At 50.0% G+C, this 24547-nt stretch overlaps 2 protein-coding genes, 1 long non-coding RNA gene and 1 other non-coding gene across 4 annotated transcripts in view; 3 read left to right on the top strand and 1 right to left on the bottom strand.

Moving 5' to 3' along the window:
• Positions 1-328: 328 nt before the first annotated feature.
• On the bottom strand, positions 329-22916 carry RPS2 (ribosomal protein S2). Its single transcript, XM_044452519.1, has 8 exons — positions 22912-22916; positions 4722-4898; positions 3606-3695; positions 2924-3031; positions 2387-2560; positions 2136-2295; positions 784-875; positions 329-448 (listed from the first exon to the last, which is right to left on the bottom strand). The coding sequence occupies exons 2-8, from the start codon at positions 4893-4895 to the stop codon at positions 365-367; spliced, it is 882 nt and encodes a 293-aa protein (XP_044308454.1). The 5' UTR covers positions 4896-4898; positions 22912-22916; the 3' UTR covers positions 329-364.
• LOC123034825 lies at positions 5725-7615 on the top strand. Its single transcript, XR_006416850.1, has 2 exons — positions 5725-5905; positions 7314-7615. It is a non-coding gene; the product is annotated as an uncharacterized LOC123034825 (long non-coding RNA).
• On the top strand, positions 7075-7204 carry LOC123034894. Its single transcript, XR_006416859.1, has one exon. It is a non-coding gene; the product is annotated as a small nucleolar RNA ACA64 (small nucleolar RNA).
• TBL3 (transducin beta like 3) overlaps positions 8934-24547 on the top strand; it is a 28680-nt gene continuing 13066 nt past the window's right edge. The window contains exons 1-15 of the mRNA XM_044452522.1: positions 8934-9058; positions 10089-10140; positions 10247-10342; positions 10851-10898; positions 11850-11991; positions 12201-12285; positions 13201-13371; positions 14159-14234; positions 14404-14500; positions 15464-15675; positions 15921-16062; positions 17138-17196; positions 18112-18215; positions 21005-21099; positions 21481-21533. Coding sequence (XP_044308457.1) covers positions 9021-9058; positions 10089-10140; positions 10247-10342; positions 10851-10898; positions 11850-11991; positions 12201-12285; positions 13201-13371; positions 14159-14234; positions 14404-14500; positions 15464-15675; positions 15921-16062; positions 17138-17196; positions 18112-18215; positions 21005-21099; positions 21481-21533 — 1470 coding nt within the window. The 5' untranslated portion in view covers positions 8934-9020. The remainder of the gene's footprint in view (positions 9059-10088; positions 10141-10246; positions 10343-10850; positions 10899-11849; positions 11992-12200; positions 12286-13200; positions 13372-14158; positions 14235-14403; positions 14501-15463; positions 15676-15920; positions 16063-17137; positions 17197-18111; positions 18216-21004; positions 21100-21480; positions 21534-24547) is intronic.

The following is a 24547-nucleotide window of genomic DNA, read 5'->3' as shown; positions in this document are numbered from 1 at the left end:
AGCAGATACAACAGATATGACAGCAAGGTCTGCAAACTAGTTTTTAATAGACATGTGACCACAAAATGTAGGGACCCAAACATGTCAAGGTTATTGCAATGATCTAGCAGGCCATTATGAAGGAAGCCTACCCTTACTGGCCATTTTGTATGTTCCAACAACAAAAGTTAATTGTTGTATTGATTCTGACGGGCAATTCTAAAAATACTTAAGGCCAACACTCTAGTTTGGGATGAGAATGACTGCCTACTGAGTGAAGATTCGCTTCCTCTTGAGGGGCCAATGCTATTCCTTCTGTTCACTGAGCAAACAATGTTTACCAGGCCTGTGTAAGAATCAAACTTTATTTAGCATACAGAAACATTTAGGTAGTTGCCACAGCAGCTGCCTGAGTTCTCTGTACGGACACTCTGGAAGCATGGGTCTTGGCCAGATGATCGGTGAACTCCTGCAGAAGAAGAAATAACCACTGTAAAGCAGCACATGATTTGTGAGGGATTTCCTTAGCCCAGGTAGTAAGCCCTATAAAAATTTCAACTGTGGTGCTGCTTGCATTATTAAGTATACTCCCTCCTTCCCTCTTCAGAGGGAAAAGAATTGCAAGCTGGTAGAAAAGGGATGCAAAGGCAGGTTGAACTGGCACAGGGAATTGCATTAAGTCAAAATAAACAGCATGTCCCTCCTGCAGCTCTCGGCAGGGACAGACAGAACCCAACAATAAAGCCAGTTCCCAAAGATCATTGTACACACATGCCCCACCCCACAAAGCTACCCTTTCCTTACCTGGTAAGGAGACTTGGTGAACACTGTCTCTTTCCAGAGATCAGGGGTCAGATAACTATAAGTCTTGGAGATGGCATCAAAAGTGGCCTTAGCTGGGGGAAAAGGAAATTATCTCAGATCAAGACATTAAAGAGAAGGTACCAAACCCAACGGTTTCTACTGAGCATTACAGCAATTGGTCGCATTCCATACGCACATGCTCAAATAAACCTATTGGGTCCAATAGAGAACAGTAAGGCCATTTCACCAAGTCTCACCGCCGTGCAAGAATGAACCCATTTGCTGTCCCTCTCCAGTAACGACAGGTGCACCACTGTGGTCAGGTGCAACTGGGCAGAGTGGAGAGGGAACATCCTGAAGGGAGTACTTTAGATATGGCACAGGATACAACCCCAAGCTCAGGGCCATAGTTGACTCTCAGAGCAGGCCCCTTTCCCTGAAGGCACACAGCTTCATTTCCAATTTGAGAACACCACACAGATACCCTTCCTGGACTGCTCCACGATATGCCTATGTGGAATTCTGGATTGCTGAGGCAGAAACCACCCACTTTTAACCTAGCAACGAACTGTTAAAACTGTGGAGATCCAGGATCACACATTGTGTGCCGAGCTCTTTTCAAAACAAGAAAAAAAGCAAAAGCAGAGGCGGCACGCTCACTCCCATGGTTAGTCATTACATGTAAACTCATCTGCTTAGAGAATCCTTGGAATCAATTTAGTGCAGAATGTAAGTAGAATAAATAAACCAGGCCAGCAGTGGATGTGGCATGTGCTCAATCAATGCAGCAAAGGAACAAAGGCAGAATCGCAAGAAGTGAAGATCAGAACTGACTGGTGGTTTTCTGAGATGCCAAAAATGCTTGAGGGAAACCAGACATGGATTTCTGCGCAGGAACTAGGAGCAGGGCCTAATGACATTGCTGGGTGAGCCCCCCAGAGTGACTATTTTAGCGGCAGACCTCCTGTGAATGTAGATTCTGCAAGACTGGTCTCTAATCTTCTTGCCGGCTCCATGGCTTTCGCTCCAGAATGCAGGAGGGTATAACACAAGATTCCAACACCCCATTCATAAAAGCCCTCCTATAAGGCATGCCTCAAGCTCACCTGCCCTCCTCAAAGGACGGAGCTCTACTTTTCTAGTACTGAACAGCTGCCAGCGCTAAGGCGAGAAGGCAGCACAGAGCTCAGGGCTGCACCATAAAGGCCATATCCAGTACCCTGTGCCTTCAAGCATCTCCAGGAGCTTGGCTGGAGTAGGGGACATCACTGCAGGACTCTCATGAGGTCCATGGCACCATACTATCACTCCTCAAGTCAAGGCCAGGTAATCAGAGATGCACAGCAACGTACCAAAATTGCCCAAGGTGGCGGTGCAACCCCTCGCTGAGGTATAACAGTCGTCAATACCAGCCATCATCAGTAGTTTCTTGGGAACTGGGGCAGACACAATTCCAGTACCGCGTGGCGCAGGGATGAGACGCACCAGGACAGACCCACAACGGCCTGTTACCTGAAATAAACCCACAAGCCTGCTGAATAATCTGTACATATACAGTCTGAGTCAAAATCCAAGTACCAGTTCCAGAAAATGTGGCTATTACCTTGCACGGCACAGTGTGGGGCTTGCCAATCTTGTTGCCCCAGTAACCTCGCCTCACAGGGACAATGGACAGTTTTGCCAAGATGATGGCTCCACGAATTGCAGTGGCAACTTCTTTGGAGCATTTGACGCCCAGACCAACATGGCCATTGTAGTCACCAATAGCAACAAAGGCCTAAAAGGAAAACAAAAGTAATGGCCCCATTAACTGTGAAGTTGAATTTGAAAGCACCTCTTTGCCACTGTGCAAAAGCCTTGGCGGTATGTGTTCCTCATAACCATGCTGCTTAAACACATTCAGCGACAGTTCACTAGGTTAGAAGTTAGGCACATTTCTCTAAACATTGTGGCACTCAAAAGCTTCCCACGCATCCCCAGTACCAAACAAAGCTTATTCTGGGGCAGTGATTCCACCACTGGTCACAAAATTGTTCATTAGGTGTGAGAATGAAACTTTCAAGACTCTTGCAAGTCCAATAATCTCAGCTGCCAGAGAAGGCAATTTGTTTTTGGAAGAAACACAGTGACCAATGGTTACCTTGAATCTTGTGCGCTGGCCAGCACGAGTTTGTTTCTGAACAGGCATGATCTTCAGAACCTCATCCTTCAGAGAGGAGCCCAGGAAAAAGTCAATGATTTCAGATTCCTGCAAAGTGAATGTTTCCAAATCAGCCATCGAAGGTGTCAATAAGAAGGCACAAGTTAACATTGGAAGAGTCCTGCTGGACCACAGTATGGAGTCTCTCCAGTCCAGCATGTTGTTCCTTGGTACCAACCAGATGACTTAAGGATGCCCCAAGCAACAACCTTAGCCCACTCTTGCTCCTCAGCTACCACTCTTTAGTTGCATCTACTGCCTCTGAACATGAAGATTCCATGTCCAGAAGTAATAGTTTGGCATGTCCCCTCCTCCTCTTCCATGAAATTGTCCAAACTCCCTTCAATGCCTTCTGAACTCCAAACCACCATAAACCTATGACAAGGGTCTCCATATTTTATATACTGCATGAAGCCTTTCCTTTGGTTTGCCCCCAAATCCACCGCCAATCAGTTTCACTGGGTGTTCCCAGGTTGTCACATTTCAAGAGAAACTTCTATCAATTGCTACCATTTCCCCACTCCCTTAATTGTCTTCGTAATGCTCACTGTAACAACCACAGTAAACCCTAATGGAAAACAGTTCATTCTAAATAAACTCTCCATGCCACCTAGGGAGATACCTTGATTGGAAGAGAGAAAAGGTAGATCTCTTCCAGAGATTTAATTTTCATGTCCTTGACCAGACGACCAAGTTTAGTGACTGGAACCCACTGAAAAAAAAAGAAGCCAACTGTTTCAAGCCATCTAAATATTCTGCAGTACCTTATCTTACACATATGGTAGCAACACCAATTGACCTCTAAATCATAGCCCCCTCCCCTGGAAAACAGTAATAGTAACACAAGTTGCAAACAGTGCATGTTCTTCCATGCTGAAAAACACTGCTATAGGGAACTGCTCTAGTCTGTCTTCCTCTTGGCTGTGTTAGTTTTCTACCTGCAAGAAATTGCTGCCGCTTGTTTTCTAAATGTAGGTTATGTAAATACGGCATTCCCTCACCTGCTTTCTATGCCCCACTTATACAGTATTTCTGCAGAGGCGGATTTAGGTCTTACTTTGCCAGAGGTATTTCAAGTTCCACACCGCCATAAAAACAAGGGTAATGGATTTGTTAATGCAAAAAAAGGCTCTTTTCTGTTCTAGTGGAGCCTTTATTATCTTGTTGTTGTCTAAGGATTTTGGACTGGCTTGAAACCTATGGCTGCCACCCTGCTTCAGTATGTTGTCTGAACTTCACACTCGCCCAGCAAGGCAGCTTCTTTCTGGTTGTGAAGTTGAGCCCAATGTGCCATGGCTAATTGGAGCACTTTGTAGCCACTCCTGGGCACATGGTGTCATCCAAACCCAGGGCTCCTGAGCAGGAAGTCTTTGGGAGCTCCCTGAAGCACCCAAGGAGGAAAAGCTGTATCCTCTACAGAAACCAAGCAGCACACCTTCACTGCCTGCTGTGGTAGCCACCAAGAAGCCACTGTGGCCAGCCCCTGGGGAGGAAGCTCCCACCCGGTTCATACACTTGATGGGAGGTTGAACAAAACACGGGTCCCCTGCAGGGATCACCAGTGGGGAACCTCTGACAGCTATGCCCACCAAGCACCACTTGAACAGGGGTGAGAGTTGCCCAAAAGCATTCACCTCCTTTGTTCCTGCAGTGTTCCTTGGATACCAGCTTCAATAAAACTCTCAAACACCCTGCACTGAAGTCTTAAAGGGAGACAAATTGCAAGAATTCAACTCACTTCCTTGTCTTCAGCCTTGCCTCCACGAGCCCCGCGGCCCCGTCCACGGCCTCTACCACGGCCCCGTCCACGTCCACGTCCGCCACTGCCAAAGCCGCCTCGAAAACCCCCTCTTGCAGCTCCACTGCTGCTGCCACCTCCTGCCCCTCCCGCAGCACCGGCGTCGTCCGCCATTTGCTGGAAAATAAAAGCATTTGCAACAGTTTAGCATGCTGAATTCTCTGAACACATTAGGACAAGGACAGATTCATGCCACAGAAATCTATTAAAACAATGTAACTTTTAACACATGACTTTCCATTCTCAAATGTCAAGTGGCACCATACAATATTTGCATCCTAGATTAACTGAATCAGATTTGGGACCGTTGCCAAGTTATAAACACCAGTCCAGGTCAATGACAGAAAACCATTGGGGCGCCAATGCCAGTCCTCTGTGCACAAGAATTCTTTCAGTTCTTTTAGGATTGCCAAGTCCCGGCTCCTAAATTGCCAGCACTTAATAGTCTCGAGTGCCTACACTTTTGAATTTGAAAAACGGAGGGGTGGAGTGCCAGTCATCACCCTGCCCGGCATCACAAAAGCTAGCTGAGCGCGGCAGCTAACGCAAGCGACGCGCGGGAAGCGCTCGCTCGCCCGCCAGGCGGGCTCCGCTGCCCCGCGCGCGGCATCCCGCGGCCGCGCTCTTTGCGGCGGCGGAGAGAGCTGAGGCTTTCCGGCCGGACTTCGCCGCGCGGATGCAATGGGCCCGCGCCCGGCTTGCCAGGAACGCGGGAGGCAGAGCGGTGCCCCCCCGCCCGGAGAGAGAGCCCGGGCCCGCCCGCCCCAACCCCGATGGCGGCGGATGCCCCGCACCGGCCCGGCCCCACTTACGTGATCTCGACTAGAAGGCCCCGAGCGCGCGGCGGGAGCCTTTTATGCAGCCACGTCTCGCGAGAGCCGCGCGCCTCCCCGCCCCCTTCCGGCAGCGACGCGCAGGCGCGCGGCGTGCGGGAGCCGTTCCTGCGGCAGCCGCCGGCGAGCGGACGCGCAGCCTGCCGTGTCGGTGGCGAAGAGCGCGCCGAGGAGCGGCGTTTCCGGACGAGCGGGTGTTTTCTCAGCGTTGGTGCAGCCTTCGCTCACCCAGTCTCTTCCAGGTCTGAGAACTATAGATCCCATCATCCCCAGTCGACCTGCCTTTGGACGGTAGGAGCTGTAGATCAACACATCTGGAGAACGCCTAGTAGGAGGAAACCATTGCAGTGCATTCCCGAGCTGCCTGTTCCGGCGTGATGTGCTGTTCGGATCGGTCGGACTGGCAGGCAGGCAGGCAGGCAGGGGATGTGGGGGGTTTGGAGTCGCGCCCGTGGAGGTTTCTGTTGTAAGGGGTTTCCGTGTGCTTCCTTGCTGCCCTCTGCGGCTTTACTTTAATTAAACTCTGACGTTTGCTTTTAGGCAACAGTTCATCGGCGTGTATTTGGTGCAGCTTATTTCGTTCTAGATGGCTGTGTAGGGCAGAGGCGGATGTGTTGGCTCGCATCTCTTATCAGCCTGTGCTAATTGTGAGAAGAGAATCAAACACAATGGCACAGAGCTCTGAGGGTGCGTGGATGTGGGGGTTGCTTCAACTGGGGGGGGGGCACCCACGTTCTTGGCCTCATTTCAGAAGGCCTCTCTGGCATGCGCCAGCCTCTTCCTGCCGCACAGGAAAGAAGAGGAAGGGAGGGGAAAGAGCATCAGGAGGAGGAAAGCATGGCCTATTGCCCACTTTTGTTTCTGGTATTTCCGGGGCACGAATCTAGGCAGGCAGCTGGTCCTTAAGTTCTCAGTACGAGCAGCGCAGACTTGGGGTGTGCCTTGCTCTTATTATGTTGCCCCAGAAAATGCTCTCTATTCCTTCCCTGTGTATTTCAGCTTTTTGGTTCTGTTTGTCTAGTACATAAGAGTCATAGAAACAGAGTGAGTCAGAAGGGACCTCTTGGGCCATCTAGTCTGACCCGCTGCTCCAGCCGGCTCCGCTCACGATATGCCCACCACATGCATGTCTAGCCTATCTTTGAACACCCGCACCGATGGGGCCTCAACCACCTCCCGAGGAAGCCCATTCCACACCCTCGGGGTCCCAACGGTCAGGAGGTGCTTCCTGGCATCTAAACTGAACCACCGACATTCTGCTAGGGCCTGGGTCTCTTCATGCTGCCTGTATCATGGCCTCCATGTGAAAGAGTTGCTTGGAATTGGAGCTGTGATGGATCTGGGTAGTTAGTTTCCCATTTTATGAGCAGTTTGGCTCTCAGGTGCCAAAACCTGGGGGGTGGGGTGGTATTTCTGTCACAGGTCTCCCAATTCTGTGGTGTGGCCACACATTTTGGGGCACTGCCTGAAAATCATCACTGGCCTCCTCCATGGCCTTGGGTGAGATAACAGTGCCCACAGCAAAGGGAACACTAAGCTTATTGTCCGTAAGTACAAACTATGGGCAATAAAACCCCTGTTCCTACACGTCACGGAAAGGGAGAGAGTGTGCAGTTCAGTAAGCAGTGGGCTGTGCCACATGGAAAGAGCTGAGTCGGCCAGCCAGAGTTCCAGATACTAACACCTGTTCTTCTTCCAGGATTCTTGAAGAAAGGTACGTCTTGAAAAGTTCAACGCTACCGAATCTTAAAGGACAGTGTACCCATTGCTGTGATCATGAGAGCTAGAGAGAGTAACCCACAATAGCCAGCAGCAGATGCGTTGTGCTCAAGACAATACAGAAGACTGCATCATGCAAAGTACTCTTTGATTTAGCAATGTAGGAAAAAGTGCACTTTCTACATTTCTTCAATACGAAAGATGTAAATGTAACTTTCAGATTATAGCCTGTAGAGCTCTTTGTCACAAAAAATAAATATAATAAAAATGGCTTTCATGTTACGTATGTTTCAGATTTGCTGATCACTTGAAACAACTGAATAAGGATAAGTAGAGTATACTTTATAAATAAATTCTGACACACACAAAATAAATATATTGTAGGAATCTGAGCTGTTACATATAAATGTCCAGCTGTATATTTAAGGGTTTTTTCTTCCAGATTCTACTGGCTGATCTGACATATTAATGTTATGGAAGGTCCACTGATTTTAATGTGCCAGAAGGAGCTTTTTTTTCCTTAATGGTAGGAAGGGGGAATTCTCACTGGGTTGCAGCATGAAGTGAAGGAAGGTTCAGTCCCCAGCTGTGATCTTGACAATTTGCCCCACAACTCCAGTGCAGCTTTAAAAAGCTCTCGTGTCAAATTCTTTTTTTAGGGGTGGGGGTTTCAAGGAAACCCCAGGGGCAGGGAGGAGAGGTGTGCTAGCAGTGGCAGGTTTCCCAGCGGGGCTGCCCTGCCACTGCGGAAAGGGCCAGGCTGCCCCTAAAGAGCAGCAATGCCCATGCCTCCGAAGCAAGGCTCCAGCCTCCTTCGGCAGAGGCCGATGCCAAGCTGAAGCAGGCAGTTGCCCGTGTCACGCCAAGGCCGTTCTTCCCGGAGAAGTCCCACCCACCTCTCCTTTTCAGGGTCATTTTGCACTAGTGTGATCCCCCCACTCCCCGCCCCCGCAAACTGTGCATGTTCTGAAAGCCCTCTCGTAGAGAGCCCACCTTGGATCGCCGCATGGATTTCCCGCATGCCGGGAAAAACGGGAACTGCTCTTCGGAACTACTCCCTGGGCAGGCTCGCGAAGGGAGCGAATTTCCACTCCTGCCATCAGTGTCAGTACAACGGCGAATCAAGCCTCCCACCGTTCCCGACGAAGCCCCGCGCACGCCAGGGCGCCGGCTTCGACGAGCCGCTCCTGCACCTGGGCATCGCCTCGGTTTGCAAGGGTGCAGGCGGGCGCTTGCCTTTGCTCCGTGCAACAGCATCGCAAGGCTCCGACCGGGAACGGATCTTGCCTGCACATCCGTCGCGTGGTGCTGAGGAAACGCGTTGGGGAAATGCATGACGCCTCGTCTGAAGCATCCCATGCGTTGTTTTGAAAAATAGTTCCATAACCCTTCCCCGCAATTTTTCCAATGTTTCAAGAGGGAAAAGGGCTTCGTGAAAATAAAAACCTGAGGTTTTCCTTTTCGTTCCCAGGCCTCTTTTTTAAAAAATTATTCCGTGAGCGACTGGCATTCCCGTCGCGAGAAGGAGAAAGGGGAACCCGGAAGTGACTCTTCGGAGGACCGCTCTCCAGATTATCTCTATGTTCTCTCGCGCCACGATGACACACCGGAAGCAAACTTTCTGCTTGCCGGAAGCACGTGCGGGCGGCCGAAGCGGGGCGCCGAAGAGCTGCGTCGGGGCCGCGGCATGGCGATGTCGAGGTCCTCGACGAGCTTAAAGACCAGGTTAGGGAGGCCGAGGGGACGGGCCGTGCGGAGGGTGCGCGGATCGCTCCCCGTCTCGTAGCGACGGGTCCGGTAGGGGGCGGATTGCGCCGTCGCCATGACGACGGCGGCGCGCGCGAGGTGGGGGCACGGGCACGCCGCCCGCTTGCCCGCTTTTGTGGCGCGTCCGGTGCTTGTGCCGTCATAATCGGAGACGAGGGTGCCTCTGGGCATACAAGTGTCCTTTCGAGCTGCCATCGCTTAGGGCGGGTTGCCAGGGTGCCCCTGGAGAGGTCGCGTTTACTCCCAAAAAGTGACGAAGCTGCGTGGCAGACGATGCGGCTGCCACCTCTCCCTGGCGACGGGTAGTGTTGGGGCTCCCTTCAGCAGGAGTCCAGACTGCCCATCCAAGGCGGGGGAGACCCTGATTCGAATCCCCCACACAACCCGGAAGGTGGACGGGTGCAGCTGGACTGGTCATTTTCAGTGTATCTCGTGGAGTTGCTGTAAGAATAAAGTGGAAAGAAAGAAGAGCCGTGTAGACTACCTGAAGCCTGTAAGAAATACATGTATTAAGTGTGAATAACTAGACTAGATGGCCATCCGTCAGGGTTGCTGCAGCTGCACCTGATGTTGCAGAGCCTGTACTGAGTACAGGGTTGGACTAGATGATCTCCACAGGCCTTCCTGCTCTGTGGTTCTGTCATTAAAATGGTTTTCTGCTTCTCTTATTCACTGAATTCTTTGCCAGTATTTTGCCTAGAACAGTAGGGTAGACATGCTGAAATAAATACAACAAAGATGAGCCGGGCATCCTGACGTGCTACTCCTCAAATGGCCTTCACACATCTGGGGTGAATAATGGATGGGGCATTGTCCACATAGTTCTGAGCCCTGCATGTGCCCTTCCAGTGTTTAACCCTTGGAATCCGGGAGAAAACCTTTCACTGTACCTGTAGAATTGATTTGGAGGCATTACTTTGGCCAATCTGAGGTGAAGTATGTGCTCTGCTCAGTTTACTGTGTTGGTGTTTCTCTGATGCTCTTTCAGCTATTCCGTCTTCCGGACAATTGAGCCTTTCTACAAAGGAGGACCTATTCAGGTAACCCTAAAGAGTCTCTTTCCTTTTAGTGCGGCCTGAATTATCTCTTCATCTGTTGCTATGATGTGCCAAAAAACCTGTCTGCTTTCATGTATTTCTTTCCCAGATAAGCCAAGATGGGGAATATATGTTTTGTGGTTGTGGAAGCAAGGTCAGTATAGTGGACATAGAAAGTGGAGACGTTGTCTACAGTATTGAACAGGTAATGTGGCCAAAAATTCTCTCCCCCTCCCCCGAACATGTGTCCTTGACAAGAATTTCAAGTGACATGTCATCTTTAAGTGTTTTAAAACTTTCCTGTGCTGATCTCCCAAAGAGCTACTCCTGTCCCTGTGTACAGGATATGTGTAAATCAGGAGACCACTGCCTCCCCATTTCAAATTCTGCCTTGGTCATGAACATTGTAGGCTGTTGCCACGTTCTTCACATCACCCTTTTTCTGCAATATACTAAACATAATGCCGGCCTACCTTAAGAGGTTGTTGTAAGCAGTGTGTGTCACTCCTTTGCTTTGTGTTAAGACTGCTAACGTTTGTTCAGTTTCCGGTTTAGTCAGTATTATGGGGTGGGGGCAGATGTATCAGATGGCTTCTCTCTGTGCTGTTGCAGCACCAGTGAGACATTTTCATTAAGGAGTGTGCAAAGCAACCAATGTTATACAAATAATCTAATAACTGTTTCCCTGTCTCATTTTTCTCTTTTCTTCCTAGGATGATGAAGCAGAAATTACAGCATTTGCTCTCAGCAATGATGATGAAGTAGGTTATCGTGATGTTATAAAGGCTGTAGCTTTGCATCATAGGAATCCCAGTGCAAGAAATGGACCAGAAGGTCCTCTGGGGGCAAAATGTGTTGGTGGATGGAACCATGCAGTTTAAAAGCTGCAAATGACTGAACGTAGCATCTAGTTTCACTCGTACCTCCCCATTGAAATTAATGGGGCCCTTACAAAGCCTGTGTCTTTCCCAAGGGAAATTCCTGGTGTGTGAATTGTGCCTGTTTGGTAAGACACGTCGCCCATTTGGTCAGAGCCAGATCAACCTGAGCTCTTCTATCTCTTCCCTTCCATGGTCTCCTTCTCTTGTAATTTGTGGCAGTGCTGCTGAGCTGGTGGCTCAGGAAGAGCTTTAATGACCACCCTGCCCTCCCCCATAGGCCTGCGATTTTCATCAGGGCATGGTTAAATTGTCCACGGGTACGTCATAAAACAGTGTTTATTTTTTAGTAAGGAAAAGAAATGTTTCCCAGTCGAAAGAAATAGTCCTATTCCCTCAGGCAGGATCCTGTACACATTGCGATGGAAGAAGGCCCTGTAGTTCACAGCATGCTGTGAGCTGTAGAACATTTTCCTTTCTAAACATGAATAAGAGTGCAGCCTTAATATTACAAAAGTTATAAGAAATGTGCATGTAATTTGTATAGAATTTGTGCCTAATCCTAACATTCTGTAACTGTAAGATTTACTATTTATTACCTGGCATTAAGTTATTATCGAGCCCGATGGTGCAATTTATGGGGCAAAAGCCTCCAGTCTACTCTGTGAAGAGTAGGGTGACTCCTGTGTAATACAGTTAACTATTCCTGATTTTAGGTTATTTTGGTTTATATGTATTGGCCTGTTAACTTCTCTTACTTTCCTCAAAATCAGTGAGTGTTTTTTTTCTTTAACTGATATATTTATAACATTTTAAAAATAAATGTTTTGTTAGGTCCTTGTGACAGCAAGCCAAGCACTGCTACTTAAGCAGTGGGACTGGCCAGCGAATAAATGCACACGAACATGGAAGGCCTTGCATACGGCACCAGTGGCCAGCATGACCTTTGACTCCTCTTCTACTTTGTTGGCTACAGGTATGGCTTGTTTCTCTCTCTCCGAAATAGTTTGAATCAGAGCATCCTCTTGTCCTCTGGTGCAGGAGGCACTGGACTAAGGAGTGTACGAAGCAAAGAAAGACGTAAGCCCTCTCCGTTGGGTTTTCCTCTGCAGCTGGGGCTTCCCAGTACTTGACTGACTTTATCTGGACAGTTCACTTTTCTTTTCCTTTTCCCTTTCCTTGTAGGTGGCTGCGATAGCACCATAAAGGTCTGGGACATTCCCAGACAGTATTGTACGCACAACCTGAAAGGCTCGTCAGGAGTTGTCCAGTAAGAAAGCATTTCTTTCAGCCCAATTAGCTCTTTCAGTTTGTTGCAGATGACACACTGTAGAGCAGTGGAAAATATGGCTGTGATATACATTAACCTCCAGTTGCTAAAGGGATGCCCCTCCTGAGCTGCTCTTTAAATGAGGCATGTGTGTGTATTCTAGCTTTGCAGTATGAATGTATTTTTAATTTGGAAGTGGTTTTAACTGCTGAAAGGTGGATAAAACTTTTAATAAATGCCATGCACTCAGTATCCAGCCAGAAGTCGCTGGATGTGGGGCTTAATGTCCTTCTGGTTGCCCATGTGGAGCTCGCACACTGCCTAGAATTCATGTAAGCAGGAGAGCATTTAGCTGGCACTGGCAGGGGTGGGCAGGAGGAAGATCTGCAAAAGATTTGGACCGGCTTCCAGACGCCTCGGCCTCTGTGGCGAGTGTTCAGGGCAGGAGGTGCTGAGGAGTAAACCATCCGGAGGTCTGTTTTCTATCCACCCCAAGTTAAGTGAACTGGCATTGAACTCGTAGTTGAAAGGGAAGCTTCACATCTGGATTTAAGGTTGTGCTTTGGAAAGGGAATAGCCTGGCATGACCATTTGGCACTTATGGAGTTACTCAAGCACAAAGCCAAAACCCTTTTCTCCAGCATTCTGGGAGAAAATTCTGGGAGAAATTAGGGTCATGCAGGCTTGGCCCCACTTCCTGCCTTCACGTTCTGGCTACTAAAAGTAGAGCCCCTTCTGGTGGTGCGGATTATGTGAGGGGCATGAGCTGAGTCCTTGCACCTTTCCATGCATCAGGCCCTTTCAGACAGTCCACAGCAGGTACAAGGGTGTGGGGGCTGGCTGTCTGTGCCAGCAGTTCAGAAGAGTACGATGGCGATGCTTTAATCCTTCCGTGCTCCCGGTGTCTCTGCCTAGCCTCGTCCAGTTCCATCCCGACAGCAACCAGCAGCAGCTCTTCTCCTCCTCCATGGACAACAGCATCCGGGTCTGGGATCTGCAGTCCAGCCAGTGTGTTGCCCAGCTTGAAAACCACTTCAGCTCAGTTACATCTTTGGTGTTCTCGCCAGACAGTAAGACACTCATCAGGTGAGAACCTAGGAAAGGTTTCTTGCATGTCCTCTTTCCCTCCTGGAAGTCGGAGCAGGTTCCACTACTGTTGATCACTTCTGGAGCTCTACTTCTGAAAGCATTTCCCACTTTCCAGATGGTTTATGACCTTGTAAGAGCTCTGAAGAAGCTCACTGTTGTGATTTCCATTTTCCAAATGGGGACCAGACTGCATGCGTACACCTGAAAACAAAACAAACTAAATAAATGCTTTCATTTTCCATGTGTTTTAATGTAAAATGAAGATGAATGCTAGAAGTAAATGTGGGTGTTTTAAAAAGTGTCCTTTCCTCAATTCCATCAAATTGGCCTGAAATTTGGCAAGGATGAAGTCAAGTCTGCATTTATTTCATGCCATCAGAGACCCAGGAGCCCCACCAACATTGATGGAAAACTGGACACACATCCTGGCTGGACAGGGGCAATTAAAACAAAGGACAATGAAATGAGGACTCATAGGCAAGAACAGGCACAGCGTTTTTCCCTTTGTGCACTTCTGTGGGCGTGAAGCCAGCGCATGGCTTTGCGCAGCCTCGTGAAGTACGTGAATCCCATTCCCTTGGGCGATAGGCGACTTCACATCAGGGATTGGGCAGGCAGGGAGAAAAGCACCTGCTGTTCTCCAGCTTATTTCCTGTTTCACTGTAGGAGCTCCCAGCCCAAGGGCGATTGCTTTGAAGCTGCGGATAGAAAGGCAGATTGCACCAGAATTTGCGGGGGCGGGGGGTTGGCAGGATGCTCATGGTTCCCCTGTGTTTGATTGTAGCTCCGGCCGTGATAAGATCTGCACGGTGTGGGACCTGAAGAAGAGAGCCCTGAAGAGCACGATCTCTGTCCATGAGGTGAGGCTGCTTTCTGTGCCTTCTGAAGAGGACTGCTGTGAGGAGGAGGAGAGGAGAGGATGGGTTTCCCTCTTCTATCTCTCATAAGGTCCTCCTTTCTTGGAATGAGTCAAGATTCTGGGGACATGAATGGCTGTGTAACTTGCTTAATCCCTTTGCCCCATCTTAGAGTATCGAATCTGTGGTTCTCCTACCTGAAAAGGGGGACTTCTCAAATGTGGGTGTGAAGAAATCAGGCACTCATTTTCTCACTGCGGGCAGCAGAGGTGAGTGAAACGCTTTGTGGGTCCTTCCCAAGCAGGGAGCAGGGAGCAGAGACTTAGGCACGGGTCTCTTCCATCCCCTTGCTGGTAGGAGAGGCACCTGCATGTCTCTGTTGTGGAGTGGAGAGCAGAAGCCATGCATCGTCTTGGCCAAAGAACAGTGGACATGGCATTGAGGAAACGCGGTCTCGCAACCTTCTTACCCACCTGGGTTTGGTAAAGGACAGCCAGGATTCATTCATGGCATCCCAGATTACAGGCTGGCTGGGCTCCTCTGCCCTCGGGCTCATCTGGCCCATCGCGAAACCCCATGGAGGCCCCACACACTGCGCCACAGCTGGGGCTGGGACCCTTTTAAGAACAGCCTCATTGTCAGAGGCTGAGCAAGCAGTCCTGCCAGGACAGCTCCCCTCGCATGTGCGTGTAACAGCCAGTCCTGCCAAAACAGTTGACCTTGCTGTGCTTTGACGGAATGCACATGCACGAGGGTTCTATTCGCATTCCTCCTCCTTCCCTGTAAGAAACTTCGGTAGCTTACCATGTGCCCCCGCGCATCTCCATTTTATCTGCACAACAGTCCTGTGAGGTGGGTCAGGCTGAGAGTCAGCGACTGGCCCAAAGGCACCAGTGAGCTTCATGGCTAAGTGGGGATTAGAACCCAGATCCCAGTTCAGCACTCTCCGCGTCACAGCGCCCTGGCTGCCAGCATGTGATTTTTGCATGGGCATGATGCGCCCAGTAACTTGCTGCAGTGCTCTTCTTTTAGAAGTGAACTGGTTGAGGGCAGATGAGCTTCCTTTATTATGTGGGACTTTGATTCTTTGTTTAAGGGGACAACTTCTGCCAAACCCGCGAAAGAGGGGAGGCCACCAGGAATTTTCTGTTTGAGACGGGTGTGGGGGAGGCAGCCTGTGGTTGCAGCCCTGCACAGGCGCTCTGACGGGCGCCACGTGTGCCACGCTGCAGGGGTCCTCCGGGTGTGGGACGCCTCCTCGGCGCTGTGTGTGCACAGCCAGCTGCAGCCCAGTTTTCCAGTCGCACGGAAAGTGGAGGAGGAGCCTGGCCTTCACAGCCTTGTCCATTGTGCGCTGGTGCCGATGAAAAGCCAGATTGTCGTTGCGAATGCTGAGCGCAACATCTGCCTGTACGATGCACAGACACTGGAGCTCCGAAAGCAGGTATCTCATCTTGCCGTTGGCCCCAGAGGCAGGCAGGGCACGGGAGGAGGGCGCCACGCAGTTGTCCCAGGGTGACCAGTGCCCCCCTAACTCCGCCTGTGCCGGGAATTGTTCCCTGGTCTGCAGCAGTCACAAGGATCAGAGCAGGTCGCTCCCTTCCCACACCCGCCCTCTCTCCCAGAGCGGACTCAGAAAGGACTTTGGCCCATGGGTCCCTTCTCAGCACCCTCCCTCCCTCCACTCAGTTTTCAGGTTACAATGGAGAAGTTTTGGACGTCCGATTCCTGGGCCCAAAGGACTCCCACATTGTTGTGGCCACTAACAGCCCCCAGTTGAAAGTCTTTGAGTTGGCCTCCTCAAATTGCCAAGTCTTGTACGGCCATTCAGGTAAGTTTACCAAAATGGGTATTGTTTAGGGTCTGGGGAGGGATTAATTCACTTGCCATTATTTCTAATGGGGAAAATTGATTCAGACCTTGAATGATTCAGAGTTCAAACGTCCTCCCTAAATGAATTGAGTTCAATGTATGAGGCACCACGGTGCATAGAAACAGGAAATTTTAAAAGATGTATCTTGTGGTGAGATTTGCCTGTTAAGAGCAAACAAGCCTGTAAAATGCAGGATGTGGGGTGAGTTTTCACAGCAAGCTCATAATTGGATGGGCTCCTGAGCTGTAGTGGAAGGTCAGCCCAGGTCATCTGTCAGAGATCCCATGCCGACTGGCATATACAGTGCTGTTAACATGCTGGCAAGTCATCTCCAACTTATGGTGCAGGCTTGCCAGAATGCCCCGTCCACAGCAGCCCTGCTCAGCTCTTGCAATTTCAAGGCTTTGTGGAGTTAATCTGTCTCATAGCTGGCTGCCCGTTTCTTCTTCTCCCTTCAGCTTCCCCTGCCATGCTTGTCTTCTCCAGGGCATCTTGCCATCTCATGATGTGCTCAGAGTAGGACAGCCCCAGTTTTGCCACAAAGCTATGGACCAGTTCCCCTAACCCCAGCTAATGGGACCCACGGGCTTGGGCTCATGTGAATTGGCATGTCAAGGGCCCCCGCTCTTGTCTGAGAGCACCGGTGGAGAACCACCATCCTACCGCACCCCCACAGGAAGAGCAGTCATTTCAGCTCTGTTTGAATATGACTTTGGGGGCTCTCCTTGGCTCACTGACCTGGCTAAGGTGGCCAGTGGCATGCAGAGGAAACACCCCTTAAGGGTGCCGCTTCCCTGGCCAAGTCCTTTTCTCTGTGCAGAGAAAGGCACTGAGCTCTGTTCCCCTCGCTCCATGGGGAAGGTAAAACGGGAGGGGCTGGTTGTCTGCTGGTGGGGCTCAGCCCTGCGTTGCTCTCAGGCCCCCACTCCTGGGCCCAGTTTTCAGACCTGAACATGAAACTGTTGCCATATTCTTCAGCTGACCTTGGATCCGGTGTGGCGGTACTACATTGCCCGTGTCCTCTTTTTTGCAGACATTGTGCTTGCTTTGGATGTCTTCCGAAGAGGGAGGATGTTTGCTAGCAGTGCAAAGGTACTTCCCAGTCGGGATCCGTTTTGCTTTTTAATTCACTTGTAGGGTAAATGGAAGTATAGTCGAAGAATAAGCAAAGAGCCCTGGAAGATCAAATCAAGGGCCTGCTTGGTCCAGCGTTTTGTCCAATCAGTGGCTCGTGGAAACGCACGGACACGACACGAATGCAGTAGCACCTGCCCACCCGTGTTCCCCAGCAACTGGTGTACAGCGGCACCCTGCCTCTGGTACTGGAGGTGGCACATGAGCACCAGTCCTCTCTTAGAGTTGCTCGCCATCGCTCCGTCTTGTGATGATTCCATGGCTTAATGATGCACTGTGTGAAGAAAGGTTTCCTTTGATCTGTCCTAAGGGCAAATATGCTTTTCATATGGGAAGGCCTTCCGAACAGAGGCAAGGTCTTTTTAAGTCGACGTAGTCCTCCCTCAGTTCCCAGTGCTCCCCACCTGAGCCTCTGCCTGAGTGCATTTCCATTTGTATGACGTGAGGGTGGCCACGCGTGCCTGTCAGGGCTGTGTCTTCGGGAGGAGCCTTTTGGGAAGGGTGGTGTTGAGACGCGCTGGCGACTCGCTTCCGCAAGGCCCTGGCATGGAAAGGGGGGCAGCCAGCGGGAGGGGAGCTGGCAGGGGCCTTCAGGGGCTCTGTGGGAAAGGGCTTCTGGCTGGGGAAGGGGAGCACTGATTCTGTGGGGCAAGTGGAGAGGAGGGGGTGAGGCTGTGCTAAACGGCACTGGAGGATGCCGGAGGAGGCAGCCGCAGAGGCTGTTGGGGTCCCGGAGAAGGCTGTGGGGATTGCACCAAGGACTTGGGTTTCCTGTTCCATCTTTCAGGATGGGTTCTGACCCCACCGTGGGGTAACATGGGCCTCCCACGGTGTCCAAAACTCTTGAAAAACAGCTCTCTCCTCTGCCTCCAGGATAAAACCTTCCGTGTCTGGCTGATGGCGGCAGACGGCGACGTCTCCTGCATGGCCCGAGGCTTGGGTCATGTGCAGGCGGTGGGTGCGCTCTCCTGCTCCAGGTAAGGGGCAGCCTGCCTCTGGTAGCCCTTCTTTGCATTTCCTGATGGAAACTAGTCTCCTGGGAAGTAGGACCGGGTCTGTGCCGGGGCCCTTTCTCCAGTCACGGCAGATGCAGTGGGGTGGAGGCACTGGGTGCTCCTGCTTTGCCTCGGGGCATCCCTTGCCCTGCAGGATCTCCCAGCTCTCGTGCCGCCTCCGGGCCCTGAAGCACTCCGCGCGACGCTTATCTGCCCTGCAGACTTCCTCCATCCCTGCGCGCCTGGGCTGGAAGGGCAGCGGGCCTGTCCGGGGCATCCCACGTGCGTTGTGGTGTGCGCTAGCCACGCTGTGCAGGGGGCGGTCCTGGCCTTGCCCTGGCCGCCGCGGGTTCATGCATCCCTTGGCACAGGTTTGCTCCGGGTGGGAGGGAGTTGAGGTGGGAGGGCAGAATCACGGAAACTGAGGCCTTCTGTGAACTGTCCCTTTCACTATTGTGCTGACAGAGCTTTGTAAAAATAGGGTTATGTTTTAAAAATACAGTTTCCATGGGATAAATGTAGAGAAAACTTTCCTTAGAGCACCTCAACATGCCACCGTATGGGAAACGATGAAATATAGCCTAGCCAGTGTGTGAAGAGCTGTGTTTAAATTTAAAATGAGTTAAAGGTATGGGATAAATATAAAGGATTACTAAGTGCTAGCATATTTTCAGTGAAATAAGATCTAGAATTAAACATTAAAGCAGTATTCTTAAATGTGAAAAAGATAGCATTTTCATTAGAAGGACATTAATGGCTGCATTTGCACATCACAACAACCCGCCCTGAGAATAACCCACAACAGGATAGTTTTCATAGCAAAACCTGAGGTGAGCCTGACAGACAGTGAAAGATCATTACAGCAACACAGGGGACAACCTAAAGCGACCAGTTCCAAAATCACACTGTCACAACCTATAATAGCTTCTTAGTGTGACATCCGGATCTGCACCGTTTGGGTTGCTTATGGGTTAAACCAGGGGTCCTCAGGCTACGGCCCACGGGCCAGATACGGCCCGTCGGGATCATTTACCCGGCCCACCTCAGAGCTTTCGGACTCATTCAGAGAAAATGATCTCCGAACAAGTCCGAAAGCTCTGAGCTGGCTCAGGCACACTCTGAAACTCTTTCAGTTTTGGAGACTAGCAGAGAGCCAGCGCACGTGCCAAATTGTGACAGCTCCCTTCAACTGGTGAGCCAGCTTTCTCCGCTAGCTCTGGCTCGCTCCTGCTGCTGTGCTGGTCTTGCCAGCGTGAATTGCGCACACACCGGCTCTTCCCCCATTGCACGCATGCGTTGGCTCTGAATACGGAAGAGAGGAGCAAATATGGAACCAGACATTGACCATCTCATTAGCCAAAAGCAGGCCCACACTTCCCACTGAAATACTAATAAGTTTATGTTGATTAAAATTGTTCTTCATTTTAAATATTGTATTGTTTTTCCTGTTTTTTGCACTACAAATAAGATATGTGCAGTGTGCATAGGAATCCATTCATATTTTTTTCAAACTATAGTCCAGCCCCCCAACAGTCTGAGGGACAATGAACTGGCCCCCTGTTTTAAAAGATTGAGGACCCCTGGGTTAAACAATGCAGATCTGATCTGTGATTTCTTCATGGGTTACTTTTTGGCGATTTAACCTGCATATAACATGAACTGTCTGTGTGTCACTAGTTTTTTCATGCAAAATGTAAACATGTCACACCTGGCCCATAGTGGCACAAATTTGCCACTGAATGCTGCCCTTAGTTGCAAACAGCCCCAGTGTTTTCCCACATCTTTTGTGGGAGAGCTGCGTCTGCGCTGGGTGGTGCCTCCCTCCAGCACGCTGGCATGAGTGCCCTCTGTACCGCCTGCTGTGTCCCCTGCAGCGGACTCAGAAGTTCCTTGGAACTGCAGGGAAAGTGAGGTGCCAGGGCTACATTTGCTGACAGTGAGTGTTATTGGGGAGCTCGAAGAATGTACAACGCTAGCATGTTCTCAGTCAGAAATCCGCCTGCAAGGCTAAATCAGCCGGAACAGAGGCTCAGTGAAGTCTGCTGGGCTGAGCAAGGGGTCCAAACAAAGAGGGTCAGGCCATGCCCGCTTTGCTGCTTGTGCCAGGAAGCCTTGCAAACTCCCTCTAGCAAAATCAACACGAAAGCACCTCACTCCAGCAAGTGCAGCTGCAGGTTACAGGGAGGGCTGGCAAAGCCCGCGAGCGAGGCCCTGGAACGCTCGTTAACTGGTGTTGGTGCTCCGAGGCACACTTTGCGCATCTTCGCTGCTGAGCCAGACAAGGTGGAGGCCTTGCCCACAAATGTAGGACATTATATTCATGTGTGCAGACAGAATGCAGCAGTCATTCTACCGTCCCTTGATCCACTCTGGCCGGAGTTGGATGGGTCTTAAGATGAGGAGGGGCAGGAACTTGCGGTTGGGATAGCAAACATGACCTGTAGAAAACACCGCTCCATTTGCTCTTCCCTCCCTTCTCGGGGTGCCCACCCTTCCTCAGCAGAATGTGTTTTGTGTGGCCATTGATTTTACTCATTGGACTCAACCCTTAGGGTTCCTTCTGAGGTTTTTACCCTACTTCTGCAAAATTCCCTTGATCATGGTGAGTCCTTCTTCAGGGGTTCCACAATTTTGGTTACCTAGCTGAGTGTACCTGAGTTTGCTGTTAGTATAGGTGACGATGAGTTCAAAGTGCTTCATTCTGTACACAGGTGGAACAATAGGTTTTTGCTCTGTGCTTTCTGACCCTTCCTTTAATCTTTTCTGGCCAGAATGAAAGAGAACTTTGTGGTCACAGGCAGTCAAGACCTTACGATCAAAGTGTGGTATCTTCCAGAGACTCTGCTTTTCATGGAAAAGTCAGACGTGGAAAAGCTTGATGCCAGAAAACCAGCCAGTGAAAAGACAGATGCCGGGAAGCCGGACAAAGAAAAGACAGAGGCCGGGAAGCCGGACAAAGAAAAGACAGAGGCCGGGAAGCCGGACAAAGAAAAGACAGATGCCGGGAAGCCGGACAAAGAAAAGAAAGATGCCGGGAAGCCGGACAAAGAAAAGAAAGATGCCGGGAAGCCGGACAAAGAAAAGACAGATGCCGGGAAGCCGGACAAGGAAAAGACAGATGCCGTGAAGCCGGACAAGGAAAAGAAAGATGCCGTGAAGCCGGACAATAAAAAGCCTGATGCTGGAAAGCCAGATGCTCGGGCTGCAGGCACACAAAATCCAGCTGCTGGGCATCCAGGCAATGAAAACACAAAAACTGTAATTCTTCAACCTCATCTGACAGAGAAGGCTCATGACAAGGTAGAGCAGCAATGGAATTTGAGAAGATGTGTTTTGGATCTTGAACACAGGTGTTGTCCACCCAGCAGAGCTTTGGAAATGCACGTCCAGTAGGTCAGACCCACTGGCAAATCCCTGCAGTCCCTGAGCGACTGCTGTGTCTCCTGTGTCCTGGCTGTGGAATCTTCCCCCTCTCGTGTCCTGCCTGGGATCTCCACCTCTGTGGAAGCGGCCTTGTCCATTGAGTTTGCAGGGAGGGGGCAGTCACTGGCCTCCCTCAGCAGCCCAGAGCAGCCTCCCGTTGCTCCCCAGCCGTCCTGTGCAGGACCCCTTGGATGGGGCAAGCTTTGCTCCAGGTCATCTCTCTCTCTGTGTAAATGTGCGTGTGCTGCTCCTGGGCCCTCCGCCAGCACTGGGTGGGCACCACAGGGCCAGACAGACTGGGGACCCTTGAAGTCAATGAGAATTTCTTTAGAAGGGTGTAAATTTCTACTTCGTACAGAAATCTTTGCTAGGGTGGGTGTTCAGAAAAGCAAAGCCAAATATTGTGGTTTTAATTCCTATCTGGATTTATTTATTTTTATTTATTTATTTATCGATTTATATCCTGCCTTTTTCCTCAAAGGGCTCAAGGCAGCTTACATCATTCTCCTCCTCCATCTTATCCCCACAACAACAACCCTGTGAGGTAGGGTGGGCTGAGAGGCTGTGACTGGCCCAAAGTCACCCAGTTGGCTCCATGGCCGAGCGGGGACTCAAACCCGGGTCGCCTGAGTCCCAGTCCCACACTCTTAACCACTGCACCACACTGGCTCTCATCACTGGATGACACCCCACTTTTATCATGTGAATTGGAAGGGAGCAAAGGGCTGGCAGGTCCAGCCCCCTGCTCAGGACAGGACTCCCACTTAAAAAAATCTCAAATGGCTGTCCAGCCGCCTCTTGAATGCCTCTAGCATGGGCATCTCCTTCATGGATCGCTGCCTTGTCGTGGCCACGGGGCTTGCGTAGCTCAATGAAGCTGTGAGCTATGCCATGCAGGGTCATCCAAGACGGACAGGCCAAAGCAGAATGCTCTGGGAAAAGGTGCTCCCCTGGAGAAGGAAATGGCAACCCACTCCAGTATCCTTGCCATGAAAACCCCATGGACAGCACCAAAAGGCAGAAAGATATGATGCTGGAAGATGAGTCCCTCAGGTCGGAAGGTGTCCAATATGCTACTGGGGAAGAGCAGAGGGCTAGTACTAGTAGCGCCAGAAAGAATGAAGCGACTGGGTCAAAGCCGAAAGGACACTCAGTTGCAGATGTATCTGGTGGTGAAAGGAGAGTCCGATGCTGCAAAGATCTATACTCCACAGGAAACTGGAATGTAAGATGCATGAATCAAGGCAAGCTGGACGTGGTCAAACAAGAGGTGACAAGACTGAACATCGACATCTTAGGAATCAGTGAACTAAAATGGACAGGAATGGGTGAATTTAATTCAGATGACCATCAGGTATACTACTGCAGGCAAGAATCCCTCAGAAGAAATGGAGTAACCTTCATAGTCAATAAAAGAGTAGGAAAAGCAGTACTGGGATACAATCTCCAAAATGACAGAATGGTCTCCGTTCGAATCCAAGGCAAACCATTCAGTATCATAATAGTCCAAGTCTGTGCCCCAACCACTGGTGCTGAAGAGGCTGAAGTTGACCGGTTCTGTGAAGCCCTACAACACCTCCTAGCAATAACACCAAAAAATGATGTCCTTATCATCATTGGAATGCTAAAGTAGGAAGCCAAAAGATAACTGGAATAACAGGCAAGTTTGGCCTTGGAGTACAAAATGCAGCAGGGCACAGGCTGGTAGAATTCTGTCAAGAGAATACGATGGTCATAGCAAACACTCTTCCAACAACCCAAGAGACGACTCTACACATGGACATCACCAGGCGGTCAACACAGAAATCAGATTGACTATGTGCTCTGCAGCCAAAGATGGAGAAGCTCTAAACAGTCAGTAAAAACTAGATCAGGAGCTGACTGTGGCTCAGATCATGAGCTTCTTGTTGCAAAATTTAGGCTTAAATTGAAGAAAGTAGGGAAAAGCACTAGGCCACTCAGGTATGACCTAAATCATATTCCTGATGAATATACAATAGAGGTGTCAAATAGATTTAAGGAATTAGACTATGGACAGAGGTTCACAACATTGTACAAGAGGTAGCAACTAAAACCATCCCAAAGAAAAAGAAATGCAAGAAAGCAAAATGGCTGTCTGAGGAAGCTTTACAAATAGCTGAGGAAAGAAGGGAAGTGAAAGGCAAGGGAGAAAGAGAAAGATACACCCAATTGAATGCAGAATTTCAGAGAATAGCTAGAAGAGATAAGAAGGCCTTCTTCAATGAACAGTGCAAAGAAATAGAAGAAAACAATAGAACAGGGAGGACCGGAGATCACTTCAAGAAAATTGGAGATATGAAGGGAACGTTTCATGCAAAGATGGGCATGATAAAGGACCAAAATGGCAGAAGAGATTAAGAAGAGATGGCAAGATTACACAGGAACTATACAAGAAAGAGCTTAACATCCCTGATAACCACGATGGGGTGGTCACTGACCTCGAGCCAGACGTCCTGGAATGTGAAGTCAAATGGGCCTTAGGAAGTCTGAGCAACAACAAAGCTAGTGGAGGTGACAGTATTCCAGCTGAGCTATTCAAAATCTTGAAAGATGATGCAGTAAAAGTGCTATACTCAATATGCCAGCAAATTTGGAAAACTCAACAGTGGCCACAGGATTGGAAAATGTCAGTTTACATTCCCATCCAAAAGAAGGGCAATGCCAAAGAGTGTTCCAACTACTGCACCATTGCATTCATTTCACATGCTAGCAAAGTTATGCTCAAAATCCTACAAGCCAGGCTCCAGCAGTATGTGGACCGAGAACTACCAGAAGTTCAGGCAGGATTTCGAAGAGGCAGAGGAACTAGAGATCACATTGCCAACATACACTGGGTCATGGAGAAAGTTAGGGAGTTCCAGAAAAACATC

The sequence above is a fragment of the Varanus komodoensis genome, unplaced genomic scaffold, assembly GCF_004798865.1.
Source record: "Varanus komodoensis strain SLA01 unplaced genomic scaffold, ASM479886v1 scaffold73, whole genome shotgun sequence".
Lineage (NCBI taxonomy): Eukaryota > Metazoa > Chordata > Lepidosauria > Squamata > Varanidae > Varanus > Varanus komodoensis.
The sequence above is the reverse complement of the archived record's forward strand: the minus strand, read 5'-3'. Positions and strand labels throughout refer to the sequence as shown.

Bases quoted from the DNA above. Each gene is read 5' to 3' on its own strand.
- RPS2 (XM_044452519.1), bottom strand. From the start codon at position 4,895: ATGGCGGACGACGCCGGTGCTGCGGGAGGGGCAGGAGGTGGCAGCAGC. The intron at 3,696-4,721 runs GTGAGTTGAATT...TTTTTTTTTCAG, and splicing joins GCAAGGCTGAAGACAAGGAA to TGGGTTCCAGTCACTAAACT. The intron at 3,032-3,605 runs GTATCTCCCTAG...TTCACTTTGCAG, and splicing joins TTTTCTCTCTTCCAATCAAG to GAATCTGAAATCATTGACTT.